The sequence below is a fragment of the Natator depressus genome, chromosome 11 (assembly GCF_965152275.1).
Source record: "Natator depressus isolate rNatDep1 chromosome 11, rNatDep2.hap1, whole genome shotgun sequence".
NCBI classification, from domain to species: Eukaryota; Metazoa; Chordata; order Testudines; family Cheloniidae; genus Natator; species Natator depressus.
In genome coordinates this window covers 78,789,060-78,806,693 of record NC_134244.1, presented here as the reverse complement: position 1 = coordinate 78,806,693, position 17,634 = coordinate 78,789,060, and the positions used below count along the sequence as shown (strand labels likewise).

The window sequence follows — 17,634 nt, the reverse complement described above, 5'->3', positions numbered from 1 at the left end:
TTCGGTTTGTTTGTTTGTTTTAAGTAAAAGTAATTTTGTGGAGGGAAGAAGAATCTGTCATGGTGAGTATTTTTCATACCTTCAGATGGTCTTTTCAACTGGGATTTTCGATAAAACAGCATGTAGGCACTCTCTTTACCCTGAAATTGTTTCTCAATATCCTTCTCCTTAATGGGCTGGACTTTTGAATCATTCAAGTCAAACCAATGGGAACCAGAAGCGCTGTCCTTTAGTACTGTACATAGACTTTCTGAAGTCCACTGGACATCATTGTTCTGAGAAGGGCTTTGCAGACCTTGTCCTTGGGAATCTGACCCAAATTGGAGCTTATGGTACATCTCCTTTAGACTAACCTTATTATCATCAGGACTAAGTCGAAATATCTGAGAATGATTCTGCAAATACTGAAAAGAAAGAAAAACAGTACTGTCATAATGAAGGAAACGTCTATTACTTGTGCAAAGCTGCATTTGCCACCTGCAAGCCTTTGCATGGCTTGACCTCCCTGAAATAACACCCACTTTTAGGCATCTCTGAAAAATCGGCTTCTACCATGCTTCCTATAGTGAGTCATCTTGATTTGTATAGAAAACCCCTTTTGTTGCTCCCCTCTCCCTCATATGTCAATCCTTAAGCTGCAAGCTTCTTAGAGCAGGAACTTCCCTTCTTGTCTGGAAAGTGCCAGCCACACTATAAGCACTACCATAAACAAAGAAAAAAAATACAGCATCAAGAGTGAGATCAGACTAAAGTCAGGAATTTTAAAGTTACTGGCCTAAAATCATTTGGTACTCAACTTGACACCATATAAGGACCCCAGTTTTTCAAAAGTGCTTTGCTCCTGCCTTTTGAAGAAGAATGCGGAAAGTGTCCCTCACCTAAACAGAATACAGCTTGGTTCATTAGCACACGGTAGCTTTCACATAACTTGAACCCTTGTCTCTCTCAGCTTTTGCCATAGTCCTGCTTACCTGACACCTCCTAAAAAAGTCTACAATGAGAACTACAGAAAAAAAAACCTTCGTAAATTAAAGTATGAAATAATAAATATAGGTTAGGGACTGACAGCCCAAATAGGATCCCGAAGTGAATACAGAAAACTAAGAACAGCTACTTGGCAAACAGACATAGTAAACACCTTTGTTAAAAGAAAAGGAGTACTTGTGGCACCTTAGAGACTAACAAATTTGTTAGTCTCTAAGATGCCACAAGTACTTCTTTTCTTTTTGCGGATACAGACTAACATGGCTGCTACTCTGAAACCTTTGTTAAAGTAGAACTGCACATAAATGACCAAAGAACAGGATTGTTTCCTAACTCCCAGAGTTTTCCCTATTTAGTTTTTATTTATTGTATGTCATTTTGTTTTCTTCTTGTATGTGTTTCTCAGCAAGTCTCCAGAATAAAACCCGTGTTGCAAGATTTTTGTTGTTGAATATCGTTCCTTAATTTAAGAGAGGATCCTCTGTTACAGTGGCCTACCTCTGGAGACAAACAGGATAGATAAGTAACATGGCAGAGCGTTGACAAACAGCACTGATATCAAGTTCAGCAAACAGACAAATTGAAGTGGAATGTTGGGTGGGGAATAGGGCAGCAACGGGGAGAGGAAAGATGAGAAACCAGAACAAGATTTTTCATGGATGAAAATTAATACTTTATACCACTGCACCATACCAAATCAGAGCTTGTGGACTTTAAATTTGTCGTTCGTCCATAGGACTAGTGTTTTTTGGCCTTTATATTTCAGGAGCATCCAGAGGTCCCAACCTTGATTGTACCAAGTGAAGTACAAATACACAGAAATACACTCCCTGCCCCAGACTGCTTACAATATAAGCACTTTATATAGTAAATCCAAACCTCAGATAAGTGTAATTTCTGATCACTAACAAAAGCACATTCTTGAAGTATCAGATGAGTTGATTTCAGTGTATGTTCATACAGTCTCATTCAAAAGAAGCACACACGTACATTAATCAGAACATGTAAAACAGATCTGTTCTCTAAATGTACTGACATCATGAAAACCCACACATATGTGCATGCACATTATAATTGTTAACAGACATTCAATCATGACAGAAATCATTGTGTATGTTCAGAATGCTTTTTTGCTCATAAGTTATTTCTCAGTTTACTTTCAATCGCAGCAAAGAAGCTACTCCTCTAAGAGAGCTGTTTGAATTTCACAATTTAAACTATTTTTGAATTATTCAAAATGTGAAAATAGTTTTGCAGTTCAGTGAAGATTTCTTAGGAGTGCTCAGGACTGTAAGTCATCTTGTTACCTGACTGCTCAGCTAGAGAGAGACTTGCTAGTGCTAAACTGGGTGTCAGCTCCCTGTCGCTCTAGTCTGTTGGCCACCAAAACAATCTCATCAGAAGCTGTGCCAGCCTTTACTTTGCCCTGCAGATTAACTTTAGGTGCACCCCAATCCCTGAGCCCCCTTGAACAGCATTCCCCTGTAGTATCCAGCTCCTGACACCGGACACTCACAGAAACTACCAAGTTCGCTGTCTCCATACAGACAGTGGACATACCAGCTTGTCTGGTTCAGCTAAGGAGTCACACTCTGTTTATAATAAAACCAAAAATAAGTGTATTAACAATGAACAGAGTCACGAATTCAAGTGATGGTTCAGTAAGAATAATAAAAACAAAAAGATAACATGCTTCTACAAGACCAGAACTTAGCTCTAGCAAGTTAATCTTATCTAAAGCAGTTTCTCACCTGAAACCTTTTCTAGGCCATTGATCGGTGGGTATTGATCGATCTATCGGGGATCGATTTATCGCATCTAGTGTAGACGCAATAAATCGATCCCCGATCGCGCTGCTGTTGACTCCAGAACTCCACCACGGTGAGAGGCGGAAGCGGAGTTGACGGGGGAGCGGTGGCCATCGATCCCGCGCCGCGAGGACACGAAGTAAGTGATTCTAAGTCGATCTAAGATACGTCGACTTCAGCTATGCTATTCTCGTAGCTGAAGTTGCGTATCTTAGATCTATCCCCCCACAGTGTAGACCAGGCCTTACAGAACTTGCTAGTTTTCAGGCTTAACCTGGATCCAGATTTTTCATGAACCACCCCCCTCTGCCAAGGGTGTTGCTCAGTGAAATGGATAACAACATTTATTTTTTGCTTCTCCTTATATTTCCCCAAAATTAATTGTTTTTATGCCAGAAACAAGACAACTTCCCTATGGTTTTAGTTTCTGGTGTCTTCCCATGTTGATTTCACATCCCCCAACCTGACATTTCCTGTTGGACTTTCTCAAATGCAGCTTCCTTTGTGTTGGTTTCCCAATGTTTAATTTACAATAGAGACAGCGTGGATAGGTGATTTCACACCCCCTTGTCTGGCAAAAAGCTGCTCATCCATGCCCTGTCACCCAATCCCAGCTTCTGGCTGTAAGTTTAAGGGAATAGACAGAAAGATAATATAAAAACAGGAGTGAGAAAGGAAGAAGACAGACTATGTACAGTCAACTGCCTGACAAATACTTTAGGAAATAAAATTCTATTGCCTAAAGAGACATTGCTTTTTGAGCCTCCTATATGTAAAACCTTATTTGTTGTAGGCTGGGTGGGGGAAGGGGGTGGGTATTAGCACAGAACCATGGTTAGTAGTAATATTTAATAGGCAGATTCTTTCAAAGTACAGTACTAAGAGCCTGATTTTAGCCTTATTCATCTCTTCAGATAATCAGATGAGGGGGTCAACAAGCATGCGGACAAAGGAGATCCAGTGGATATAGTGTATTTAGATTTTCAGAAAGCCTTTGACAAGGTCCCTCACCAAAGGCTCTTAAGCAAAATAAGCAATCATGGGATAAGAGGGAAGGTTCTCTCATAGATTGTTTCCTGTCTTTTAACCAGTTACCAAAGGGTAGGAATAAATAGTCAGTTTTCAGAATGAAGACAGGTAAACAGTGGTGTCCCCCTGGGATCTGTACTGGGCCCAGTCCTATTTAACATATTCATGAACTATCTGAAAAAGGGGTAAACAGTGAGGTGGCAAAATTTGCAGATGATACAAAACTACTCAAGATAGTTAGGTCCCAGGCAGTCTGCAAAGAGCTACAAAGGCTCTCACAAAACTGGGTGACTGGGCAACAAAATGGCAGATGAAATTTAATGTTGATAAATGCAAAGTAATGCACATTGGAAAACATAATCCTAACTATACATATACAATGATGGGGTCTAAATTAGCTGTTACCACTCAAGAAAGATCTTGGAGTCATTGTAGCTAGTTCTCTGAAATCACTCACTCAATGTGCAATGGCAGTCAAAAAAGCGAACAGAATGTTGGGAATCATCAAGAAAGGGATAGATAATAAGACAGAAAATGTCATATTGCCTCTATATAAATCCATGGTACGCCCACACCTTGAATATTGCATGCAGATGTGGTTACACCATCTCAAAAAAGATATACTGGAATTGGAAAAGGTTCAGAATAGGGCAACAAAAATGATTAGGGGTATAGAACAGTTTCTGTATGAGGAGAAATTAATAAAACTGGGACTTTTCAGCTTGGAAAAGAGGTGACTAAGGGGGGATATGATAGAGGTCTATAAAATCATGAGTGTATAGACAAAGTAAATAAGGAAGTGTTATTTACTCCTTCTCATAATACAAGAACCAGGGGCCACCAAATGAAATTAATAGATAACAGGTTTAAAACAAACACAAGAAAGTATTTTTTCACGCAACGCACAGTCAACCTCTGGAACTCCTTGCAAAAGGGTGTTGTGAAGGCCAATACTATAAGGGGGTTCAAAAGGGAGATAGCCATTGATGGACCTATTAGCCAGGATGGGCAGGAATGGTGTCCCTAACCTCTGTTTGCCAGAAGCTGGGATTGGGTGACAGGGTATGGATAGATGGATGGATCATCAACCCTGTCTGGAACACAGATTCTAAACATATTTTCAGTACATGCATACGCCTTCTTAAACAACATGCATACATATATCTGGCAATACTTATGACCAGCATAATATAAGCTTTCATTTGATACCTCACACAACATCCTTTTCAGAGTAACAGCCGTGTTAGTCTGTATTTGCAAAAAGAAAAGGAGTATATAAAAAGATCTTCTACACTTTCCACAGTATGCATCCGATGAAGTGAGCTGTAGCTCACGAAAGCTTATGCTCAAATAAATTGGTTAGTCTCTAAGGTGCCACAAGTACTCCTTTTCTTTTTACAACATCCTTTATAGATAAATACTATGACAGCAAAGTGGCAGGTGTCATGAATTTGTCTGGCCTGACAAGAGTTACACAGAGTGATGACCCACCAATGGGCCTGTGTGTCACAACTCTTAAGAGGAATCATTCAAAAGGTTAAAATTAAGTTCAAACTCAAAATTCAAATGCAGCAGTTTCCTTTACTATTGCAATGCAATTCTTGAGCTGGCAAGCCTGAGAATTTACTACAAGTGGTAATTTTTTGGATGGGTTCTAAACTACCAATTAGTAGGATTCAGAATAAGAGTCTCATTACAGTCATGACTACTGAGTTGCTAATTCAAGTGTACTGTATTTTTTAAATCATCATTAATATTTCTATATGTACTGACATTTCTAACTACATTGCTATATGCATTTTCATTCATATATTAGACTTACATTACAGATTGCCTGCTGGGAAAGGAGAGCCACTGTTTCTCTTATTGTTCTTAACATTTGAAATTTTATAAGAACACAAGTTTAAAAATTTTTCTTACACTGAAAAATGTGAAGTGATTTGTTAGTAATAGGTTTAGCTAAAATTTAACTAAATGTACCTGTTAAAGTTTTACTGTTTTTCTTACCTTTCGTATTGGTCCATATTGTTTCCTGTATTTTTTGTTCCAGGACATTCCTTTTTTCTCCAATAGTTTCTGCCCTAACTGATCCACAGGAATTTGTTTAGATTCTTCCTAAAGGAACACAGTTAACAGACTTTGAGATGAAGAAGTGGTGGGAAAAACCTCAAACACACCAACCAAGAAGTATGCAATAAATAGGAATGGTAATAAACTAATGGGTTTTGCTAACCTTTGCAACAGCTTGGGTAAACTACTTAAGGCTACTAATGGAGTGGCCAAACAAGTATTCAGAGAAATCCAGTGGATGGCTACTTTTATATTAAAAATCAACTTCACACTTTCAGTCTCATGCTCCTTGCTGAATTACTAGGACAAGTTAAATTCTTTTCACTTACCCACCCTGCGTATTTCCCCCGCCCCCTCCAGATCAGTAATTAACAGGGAGCAGTAAAGATCTGTTTACATACCATACCTCTGATAAAATCCCTTTCAGGATTGTCAGTGGATTCTCCATTTCTTTGATATTTTCAGTATCTTTCTGAACCTTCTCTTCAGTCATCAGTTTGCTTTCCTCCTCCTGAAAAAGATCATTGATGGGGTCCTTACTACAAGGCTATGGAAATAAAGATTAGTAAATACTATTATTTCAAACAGGGACCTGTATTTTCCTTTTGCTTTCTAGCACAGATTCTTTTCTCTTTCAGAATTATGGGTACCCATGTGTAACTGTAGCCGTTAAAGGTGGAGAAAATGTCATTGAAGAGGTTGTATCAGATGAAGTGAGCTGTAGCTCACGAAAGCTTATGCTCAAATAAATTGGTTAGTCTCTAAGGTGCCACAAGTACTCCTTTTCTTTTTACAACATCCTTTATAGATAAATACTATGACAGCAAAGTGGCAGGTGTCATGAATTTGTCTGGCCTGACAAGAGTTACACAGAGTGATGACCCACCAATGGGCCTGTGTGTCACAACTCTTAAGAGGAATCATTCAAAAGGTTAAAATTAAGTTCAAACTCAAAATTAGGGCAGGCATAGGGGCAGGCATCATACTGCTTGGCTGCTCCACTCCCCCCACCTCCTTTTTTTTAAATTAACTTGGATGCTCAGAGGAGCAAAATACAATTTCCACACTGGGTGGCAAAACACTTTGGTATGCAAGGCTGGCCCTATTACTGTTGTCTATAGAAGGCTCCTGATCACTCAGTTACTGCCCCTCCTAATTTCCACACCCTTCCCCAACCCTCATGATGCAGCCTGTCAGATGAGATGTCAAATGTTAGATTCAAAGATTGCCAGTGCAGACAAGGTTCAGTGAACGGAAATTCCATGAGTTTTTACAGTGTAACAAAATATTTTTGAAGAGGACTATCAAACCTCATACTGTATAGGACACTGACTTTTATAGATGCTGAGGTCACTGGCAATTTTTGATATGGGCTGGCCAGCCTCACAGATGAAGCTGACCCCTCTAAAAGGCTTAGCTCACTGACCCCTCTAAAAGGCTTAGCTTTGTAAACTTGATAGGCCCCTTGGAGCCTAAATCCCTCTCTAAATCATATGCTGTGACCTAACTCAGCAGGATAGCGAATAGACAACCAAATCTAGTCACAAGGTTTGATACAGTTTCCAGTCTCCAATTAGAAGAAATCATTCCTTGACTGAATAAAGGGTCTCTTCACATCAGCTGAGCGCATGACAAAGTCCATGAAGGACAGCTTGAGTAAATGCTTCATTAGACTATTTTTGTTGATACAAAGTGTACTTAATGATTTAGTACAGTCAATGTTAGTACAATACAATGTTTTCGACAAGCAGGAGAAAAGCCATACAAAATGAGTGTTCTAGACTTACTTTCAATTGCCAATTTCCTAATGCATCAACATCTTTGATATAAACATGGTAGTGTCCTCCATAGCAGCCACCTTTGTGTATAATAACAGAGAAGAGCTCATACATATACTCCAAATCATCCAACGGAGTCTAAAACAAGAGGAAATTAATAAACCCTGTAAGTCTTTTACACAACTACAAGGAGGATTTTACACTGTGGACAAAACTTCAGGTGTTTTAGTGGGGAAAAGGATCAATCAATCAATCAATGCAGTTCTCTGTTATCCACCATTATTCCAGAGTTAAATGCATCTTTGGCTTGGTTCAAATGTATCTTTACATTAGAAGTAAAATATTTTCAGTAACAGTGGTCAACATAAAAGTACGTTTTATTCAACTGCTGAAACATGCCAACTCGGCTCTCCCTGAAATTACTATTAATACTTATTGAAGTATAGTTAGCAGCTCCATTAGCTAATATTGTGTTGAATATTTCAATTGAATGCTCTTGAAATCCTTTTGTTTGGAAACAAAAATGTTTATCAGAACAAGTTTACACCACTTACTCCAAGTCATAGTTGCAATTTTCTGGAAAGTTACAAGTAAATAGTTTAGGAGTTCTAAGTTAAAAGTGACTTCTTGAGAAATGCTGGTGGGGGGGATGGGGGGGATGTCTAATTTCACTGACCCCTCTAAAAGGCTTTGTTAACTCTTGAAACGTTGCGGAGCTTAACAAAAAAAAACTCACATGTAGCCTAACCTTTACAAAAATTAAATTAAAACAAATAAGCTCCTCCACCAAAGAATGTTGAAAAATTCTTCCTCTACTGCCAGTTTGCAGAACTTTAAAGACCAAAACCGTGGTGATTAAGATTTTAAGAAAGCAGACTTTAAAAAAGTGTGTCTACAGTAATTATATTATTTACATAGTTTAAGGACTAAAGATAATTACGTAAAAGCTTTGTTTCGTTAATAACTATGTTTTGGTTATATGAATGTCTAATATGACTATTCATCTGTATAGATATCTAAGAGTGCATAAACTATCATGGTGTGGCAATATACAACTGAGTTTCTATATAATGCTGTTAGATAACACCAACATAAAAATTAATGTAATGCAACAACTAACTTTCAGATAATGAGGTTTTTGCCTGGGAATGTTCAATTAAGTTTTATGCTATTACTGATTTTTCCCATTTGTCAGTACTACACATTTTCGCACCACAAACACTATTAAAAGAGATCTCTTTTGGAAGGATGGATTGCAGACAGAGGGAAAGCCATACAGTTTCTTCTGTAAATAGTCTGACCTGACCAAAAAGGTAAAATGAAATATGGCTCATCCTGGAGATAAATTTCCCACATATTCAGCCAGAGAACAAATTAAGACAAAATTGTTCAAACCTGCTCACAAAAAGGCCTGAGGTTAATCTGGATAGGGAACGTATAGCAGCTTGTTTCCTTGTATCGTTCACACTTCTCAAAGTCAAAGTTAAACCTCAGGAGCGAGACAGTAAGAAAGGGCGGCAACTTACGTAGTTTAGCAGACTGTAAAATGAACAAAAAAGTTTTAAGTATGAGTTTATTACAGGAAAGAAGCAGAATGTCCTCCATTCTAAACACAACTCTCTCAGGCTGTCAGGAGAAGAGTTCCCCAGACGGTTTTAATAGAAAGCAATCAGCCATTATGGATTTTGTAAGAGGATATCATCCATTAAAAAGAAGATCCCAAAGGTAATGACAGTGGAAAGTAAAAATGAAAGCAAACTATGTAAAGGAGAATTCTGAATAGCACATCGAAAGATGTTTTTCACCACATTACATATTATGTGAAACGGTTACTTGTCATAGGACAGATGAACACATAGTGACTAGTTCTAGTAAGTGCCAACACAATCACTAGTCAATTCTTTGACACTTTCAAGGGAGACCCAAGTAATAAGTAGTAGATGTTATACCACCTTTTATTCAGATCCACTCCTTGACAGGTCATCCAGTACTACACTAGTCTGAATGTTTCTCCTTTCCTCTGACAGGTTATGAGGCCCATCAGAAAAAAATCTCTGACTCCTTCAGGGAGTTCAGACATACCAGTTTTGAAGGACAGACCACACAGACAGCCTAAAGAGTTTACAGTCCGCTGAGATGAATGAAAGCAGTTTACAGTCTTTTAGAGGTGAATAATCCTGCCCTCTTCCCCACAGAGGAAGAAGTGCATGCAGGAATTGGGGGTACAATTAACCGCACAGGGTGTGAGGAATGATTTAAGGAGCTTGAGCTGGGGAAGCACACCTCCTGGACAGCGCAGGAGAGTCCTTTAAGGGCTCCCCTGCACAGTATGCTGGGCAGTGGGGATTCAGGGTCATGGGTGACTGATCCACTGCTACATGGGGGGGAAGGATAGCTCAGTGGTTTGAGCATTGGCCTGCTAATCCCAGGGTTGTGAGTTCAATCCTTGAGAGGGCCATTTAGGGATCTGGGGCAAAAATTGAGGATTGGTCCTGCTTTGAGCAGGGGGTTGGAGAAGATGATCTCCTGAGGTCCCTTCCAACCCTGATATTCTATGATTCTATGGATCCACTGGCTATTTCCCATCTTGTGCCCTTCGCAGACATTTACAGTCAGGTGATGTTCCTGTAAAATGCCACCAACCATGATCTGACTCGAAGATTCAAGAGTGCAGTGATTCTCCGCTTGTCTAGCTCTTGTACACGTGGAGTTGCACTGATTTGCAAATTAAGCATATTTGACAAAAATAAAGACACCATAATTTTTGGTATTAATGTTTGGAAAAGATTGCTGGTTTGCACTTGCTGCTTACAGAGCAGCTCTCAGAGACCTCTAAATTTCTGTGAAAACGTAATTACATCTCTACGCTGATATAACGCGGTCCTCGGGAGCCAAAAAATCTTCCGTGTTATAGCTGAAACTGCGTTATATCGAACTTTTTTGGCCTTGAGCATTTCGGTTATTAATAGTCACTTCCCGTCCCCGACTGACCCCTCAGAACCCCCGACCCATCCAACCCCTCCCACAGCTCATTGTCCCCTGACCGCCGCCTCCAGAGACCCCCTCGTCCTTAATCACCCCCAGGACCCCAGCCCCTACCCAACCCCACTGCTCCCTGTTCCCTAAATGCCCCGACCACTATCATAGAAGCATACAGTATCAGGGTTGGAAGGGACCTCAGGAGGTCATCTAGTCTAACCCCCTGCTCAAAGCAGGACCAATCCCCAACTAAATCATCCCAGCCAGGGCTTTGTCAAGCCTGACCTTAAAGACGTCTAAGGAAGGAGATTCCACCACCTCCCTAGGTAACGCATTCCAGTGTTTCACCACCCTCCTAGTGAAAAAGTTTTTCCTCATATCCAACCTAAACCTCCCCCACTGCAACTTGAGACCATTACTCCTTGTTCGGTCATCAGCTACCACTGAGAACAGTCTAGAGCCATCCTCTTTGGAACCCCCTTTCAGGTAGTTGAAAGCAGCTATCAAATCCCCCCTCAGTCTTCTCTTCCGTAGACTAAACAATCCCCGTTCCCTCAGCCTCTTCTCATAAGTCATGTGTTCCAGTCCCCTAAATCATTTTTGTTGCCCTCCACTGGACACACTCCAATTTTTCCACATCCTTCTTGTAGTGTGGGGCCCAAAACTGGACGCAGTACTCCAGATGAGGCCTCACCAATGTCGAATAGAGGGGAACAATCACGTCCCTCGATCTGCTGGCAATGCCCCTACATATACATCCCAAAATGCCATTGGCCTTCTTGGCAACAAGGGCACACTGTTGACTCATATCCAGCTTCTCGTCCACTGCTGCCGAGCCATTCGGTCCCTAGTCTGTAGCGGTGCATGGGATTCTTCCATCCTAAGTGCAGGACTCTGCACTTGTCCTTGTTGAACCTCATCAGATTTCTTTTGGCCCAATCCTCCAATTTGTCTAGGGCCCTCTGTATCCTATCCCTACCCTCCAGCGTATCTACCTCTCCTCCCAGTTTAGTGTCATCTGCAAACTTGCTGAGGGTGCAATCCATACCATCCTCCATATCATTTATGAAGCTATTGAACAAAACTGGCCCCAGGACCGACCCTTAGGGCACTCCACTTGATACCAGCTGCCAACTAAACATGGAGCCATTGATCACTACCCGTTGAGCCCGACGATCTAGCCAACTTTCTATCCACCTTATAGTCCATTCATCCAGCCCATACTTCTTTAACTTGCTGGTAAGAATACTGTGGGAGACCGTGTCAAAAGCTTTGCTAAAGTCAAGGAACAACACGTCCACCCTCATCCACAGAGCCAGTTATCTCGTCATAGAAGGCAATTAGATTAGTCAGGCATGACTTGCCCTTGGTGAATCCATGCTGACTGTTCCTAATCACTTTCCTCTCCTCTAAGTGCTTCAGAATTGATTCCTTGAGGACCTGCTCCATGATTTTTCCAGGGACTGAGGTGAGGCTGACTGGCCTGTAGTTCCCAGGATCCTCCTCCTTCCCTTTTTTATCCACACCCCTACCCCCTGACAGGCCCCCTGGGACTCCCATGCCCTATCCAACGCCCCCGTTCCCCATCCCCTGACCGCCCCGCCCCAGAACCTCTGAACCATCCAACCCCCCCTGCTCCCTGACCACCCCCCGAGACCCTCTGCCCCTTATCCAACCCCTCGGCCCCAGCCCGGCATCCTTAACATGCCACTCAGAGCAGCGTGTCAGAGCCAGACATGCTGACACACTGATCCGCTGGAACACACAGACCCACCCCCCAGAGCACTGCTTACCGCGTTATATCCAAATTCGTGTTATATCGGGGTAGAGGTGTACTTTCGTTGCGCCAAAAAAAAAAAAAAAAGCGGCTTTCCCATACAGAAAATATTTGAAACTATTCCTAAATATATTAATGCAGATATGAATCTAGGTCAATATTTTCCATTGTACATATACACCATCTGCAATATGCACTTTATATTTTTAGTATCTGAACACAACGATATCTGTTAACAAATTCAATACATACTTAACTTGTAAGTTAGACGTATTTTGCAAACCACATCTACTGATATATATTACATATATTTCAAATACAAAATTAACCCATTTCATATGTTCTTTGTTTTAAAAGTTAAAAGAAGCTTTCATATAGCGTACAAGATGCATTAAACACGTATGGCTCTCGCCCTATAAGGGTAGCAAGTCAGTTTTTATAGTAGTTAACCTGCCTGCTCAACACAGGGAAACTTGAGATTGTTTTCCCTTTTGCTGGTCAGTGCATTTCCTACTCCTGGGGGAATTCTGTGCCAATAAATAAAAAATTCTGCATAAATATTTTGAAATTCTGCAAATTTTATTTGACAAAATAGCACTACATAATCATGCCAGTTTCAATTTTGGTAATTATTTCAAAATACCTGTCAGTAAGCATATTCTTAATAATACAGACACACACAAAAATTCCCCCAGGAGTAGAGAGTTAAAGAAACCCTTATGACAACCCAGTTCCTGCTTCTCTGCCTCCCCACGCCGGCCCAGACACTCACACCTCCTAGAGCCCAGGGATCCAGAGGGAGAAACAGCCTGATGCTGGGTCCTGGGCTTGCATAGAGTCTCCTGTGTACCACCACCTCCGCCCTTTAGGGTGTGCTGGGAACTGCAGCTGCTGAGAACCCTCCAGTTCCCTCCCCCTCCCGCCAGCCTTGTCTTCTAGATGTGAACTAGGCTCTGACAGGTCCAGCGGCCCCTAGTGGCAGTCAGCATCTTTGCAGCCCATTTCTGTGGGAAGGGAAAAGGAAACTCTGCGCGCACATTAATTTCTGCAAAATTCTGCACTGTGCAATGACGCAGAATTCCCCCACTTCAAAGGGCAGAAATGTTGGAGGCTCAAAGAGGTTCAGCCAATGCATTTACTTCTGTTTTACCCACATGGAGGTGCAGACAGGACCAGAAGAAGCATGAAAAGAGCAGAGTCTACTCCAGCTCCAAGATCAGAGTATTGGTCAAAAAGCAGCTTCATGGTTCAGAAGGTACGTCTACACAGAGAAAACTTGGACGTATATTTCTGCATTGGTGCAGATCCACCACCAGCAAGAGTGGAAGTGCTAATGTACAGCAGGCACAGACATTTAACAACTGGTTTAATCTAATTCTGTAAAAAGTGCTAGGAAACACTCCCATTTGCCAGGGAAATTTTAGTAGCTTTTGAGGAGAGGATTTGTCAAACCCTGCCCAGAGCCATCAGTCTTAGCTAGAAAGTAAGATTCGTTCATAATCTACTTTTAACAAAATTGTTTGCACCAGCCAGTTGTGGTCTTATGATCTACTCCAAGTTGTTTAGCCGCAGCTTGTCCTGGCCCCTCTTGCCTCCAGCCACAATGGGGATTATTTTGATGTAAGTGAAGAGATCTGCTCTTCTACACTGACAGACTCATTCAGAAAAATCTTACAATTTGCTAAGCCTGAATGAACACTTGGATACTAACTCAGGCTAAACTATTATGTGTTGCAGTGGTGCTGTAAATTACTGGAAAATTATTACTGGATGATGAATTGATATTTCATACCACCCAAACCTTACCCCATCCATCCAGGACCTAGTAAGAAACTGCAATAATGTACATGTTAACACAAGACATAAAATATTTAAAAAATTTTCTTTTACCATTCTCATACTGGGGGGTGGGGTGGAATGAGAGGTCTTTTCACATGTTCTCTGCTTAAGGTGACTGCTAAGAGTTTATATATTAATCAATTTGGCAAAGAATGCCAAAGCCCTCCCTAATGTAAAGTACCAATGCCAATCTTATCCAAATGCCTGAACTGCTGTCAAACTGGATGCTATGGACCAGGTAACCCATTACCTTTGCTGCTTCAACCAATTTGTTGCATGCTCCACATCGGTACAAGTTATCATTTTCAAAATATTCTTCTTCCACATACATGTTCCACAGGGCCTCCTCCAAGCCAGATACATCCTTCACTGCCACCGTTAGATCTAAAAAATCCTCCTATACAATAGTACAGCAGAGAACCAGAGCCAATAAGTTGTGTAAACAAGGCCAGATTTTGATATTTGGTATACTACAGCACATTTGCATGCAGGCACAATAGCAGATTTGCTACATATAAAGAAACACATTAACGCAAGTCATGCTTCTGGATTAAGGGAATCTCTCTCATCACTTTATTTCAGCAATACTAGTATTTTTTAGGATTTTTTTTTAAAAACTGTTTAATTCCTCTGTCATAATTTAGCTTCGTAAGAAATCCTAGTTGTAAAAAACATATCAGATTAGAAAAAGTAAAAATAGATTGTAAACTGTGAATGAAAAATGGAGTTTCACTGTAGTAACATCATTACTTACATCTCTAACCATATCTACCGTATGCGACACACGGTAACTCAGATAGAAACTGCCATAGTGCTACTGTTTTCTTCTGATGACTCATGCCCTCACCTTAGGAGGGGCTTAGAAAATACCAGTCAAGGCTCAGTATGAACAAATACACCTTGAGTATTTTCCATGTGTTTAGAAGTCTACAGAGTCCTAACCCATAAAAGCTGCACGGTTCCAATAAATTGATTATTAGAATGGTCAAAATATTTAATTAGCTTGGAATACTTTGTGAGGTTAAGCAAGCATTTACACATACAGAAAATTTAACATCTTCAATAAACGGTAACCTGCTTAACAAGTTCCCAACAAGCTATGCTATTAAACACACACAAAGCTATCCTGGAACATGCCTAGGAATTTACCTGTCTCTCACTGACATTCTTGCACTCCTTACAAACAATCTGGTTAACAACAGTCCCATGGTACAACCGATTAATAAGGTCATGGCCAGAAGTCCCCACAAGGGAAGTTTCCAAAGCACTGAACAGAATTCGATTTAACTCCTGTACATCATGTTGTCTCATCTCCTGCAAGACAACATAGGACACATTTTTAAGAAAGGGTTTATTAGTGCAGTCTACTGCTTTTTATATTATGATGACTAAAGCATTTTCTAAAAGCAATAATCAAAAGTTACATTGGAGACATAACAAAGGCCTTAAAAAGAAGCAAGATACAATGTGAGAGATGCCTACTACCAAGAGAGAAATACTGTGCTGACTTAAAAGTTTGTTTTTTCCCCTACTTCTTTCCAGTCTTAATTTACTTCCATTATTTCTGCTACAAGCATGCATAACATAGTCCAGGTCATATACTCTACTCCCACTGAACTCAGTGGCACTATTCCCTTTCATAAAGTATATGCCTAATTATTTAAAGGACTTGGAGCCTTAAGTCATCAGGCAAACAGTATCCTGCAAAAAATGAAAAACTACAAAAATATTTTAAAAATATATTTTATATCTGCAGAGACCCATTTTCTTGTTCTCCACAGGAAACAGTCAGTATGTGCTGTCAGTGGGGATACAGAGAAAAAAAGAATATTTACCAAATTAAAAATATATTTCCCCAGCTTGAAAAATTCTAAGAAACTTTCTCACATATCAAAATATTTCAAGTGTCCAAGAGTCATCCTCTCTCTCTCTTTTGGAAGAAACTCTTAAAAGCTGGGTCCTTACAGATACCATACTGTACCTCATTGCTGTTCCATCCAAAGCTCTCAGTGAGGTCTGTTGTAGATGCAGCTTGCTGATCTAAGAGCAAAAGCTGAGCAAATAATCGTTGTAACTGTAATGGAATTATTCGAACCTAAATGTTTAAAAAAAAAAAGTTTCAGGAAGCAACTTCAAAACCAGTACTTTAAATAAAATGAATAAGGATTTAGCACAGAAGTGAGAATAAGCCACCGTCAACCCAGTAGCACTTATCTTCTAATTATAACTTGGCCTACTTCACAATTCTATAAATATGGATACATCTTTCCAAAATCTACATAATTGTTCATCCTTCTCAGTTAAGTATCTCTTGAGAAATTCAAATTCATTATTTCAATGGTGGTAAACTAATATACAGAAAGAAGATTAAATTTAGGTTAATGATTTTATCATATTATAAACAAGTAACTTTCTTTTGTATTTTTCCCATTTTAGTACCTCAAAAAAACCCCAAAAGAACATGGCTTTAGGAGATTTAATTAAATCATAGCTAGGACAGCTATTGTAGCTTTGATTTACAAAGAAAACTCACTTCACCAGCAATTTATATTCCCAGTATGGTCAGAAATTGTATTCCCTCTTGATTCAACCCCTCACTTTTCTGAATCAACCTACAGCAGAGGATAATAAGAGTAGATTTTAACACCTTTACATCAGGTTTATTGATATCTTCCAGAGAACCAAGTTCTTCAGGGCCTAGGGAAAACAGTGCTTCTGTAATGGAAAAGGAAACATGACTTTAGAATAAAGAAGCTTTACATTCATATGCATCATATTTTAGTTTATTTGTATGAAAAGTTAACATGCTGTACAGTTAGCAATCAAAAACATCCCAGGAAGTCCTTAAATACCTTAAGAAGTTTATTCCTGAATGACATTTGCACTTTTTTGTACCAATTTATTTTCACCTCGCCCAAATTAAATATCAATATTGAGAAACATACAAATGGTTAGTTGTCTTGAAACACTGCTTCTTCATAAGTTAATGGTTACATGAAAAGTGAATGGGCGGCAATAGCCAAAGTGAAACGGCACCCTATTTTAAAGAAGTTATAAGCACATTTGTCTCTCTATTATGTGAATTATACATAAAATATCGAGACATGCTATATGCCTTTTTGCAGAGGAGAGAGATATTAACTTTATGGACCACCTGCTCTTTGTTTTCATCTTGGCTGCTACAGCTTATCTGGAGTGAACAGTACTAAAGTGCTTTTGAAATTGGCTTTCCATTGGTAATGTTTTATAAATAACTGACTACTGTCAATGCAGAATTTCTAGTAAAATAGTGTTAACATGACATGTTGCTGGTAGAGGCAAAAGCAGGGACTTTTGCTCTTTTGGACATTCAGAGAGCTTTCTACAGATT

The 17,634-nt window shown here is 39.9% G+C and overlaps 1 protein-coding gene across 3 annotated transcripts in view; it reads right to left on the bottom strand.

Moving 5' to 3' along the window:
- USP40 (ubiquitin specific peptidase 40) overlaps window positions 1-17,634 on the bottom strand; it is a 70,817-nt gene that overhangs the window by 47,679 nt on the left and 5,504 nt on the right. For 2 of the 3 annotated variants that reach the window (XM_074968242.1, XM_074968243.1), the window contains exons 3-11: window positions 16,912-16,979; window positions 16,246-16,359; window positions 15,414-15,578; window positions 14,515-14,661; window positions 9,065-9,208; window positions 7,679-7,807; window positions 6,298-6,438; window positions 5,829-5,936; window positions 80-404 (exon numbers count right to left, since the gene is read on the bottom strand). In XM_074968242.1, the coding sequence (XP_074824343.1) occupies window positions 80-404; window positions 5,829-5,936; window positions 6,298-6,438; window positions 7,679-7,807; window positions 9,065-9,208; window positions 14,515-14,661; window positions 15,414-15,578; window positions 16,246-16,359; window positions 16,912-16,979 (1,341 nt within the window). The remainder of the gene's footprint in view (window positions 1-79; window positions 405-5,828; window positions 5,937-6,297; window positions 6,439-7,678; window positions 7,808-9,064; window positions 9,209-14,514; window positions 14,662-15,413; window positions 15,579-16,245; window positions 16,360-16,911; window positions 16,980-17,634) is intronic. The other variant, XM_074968244.1, reaches the window with a different exon arrangement.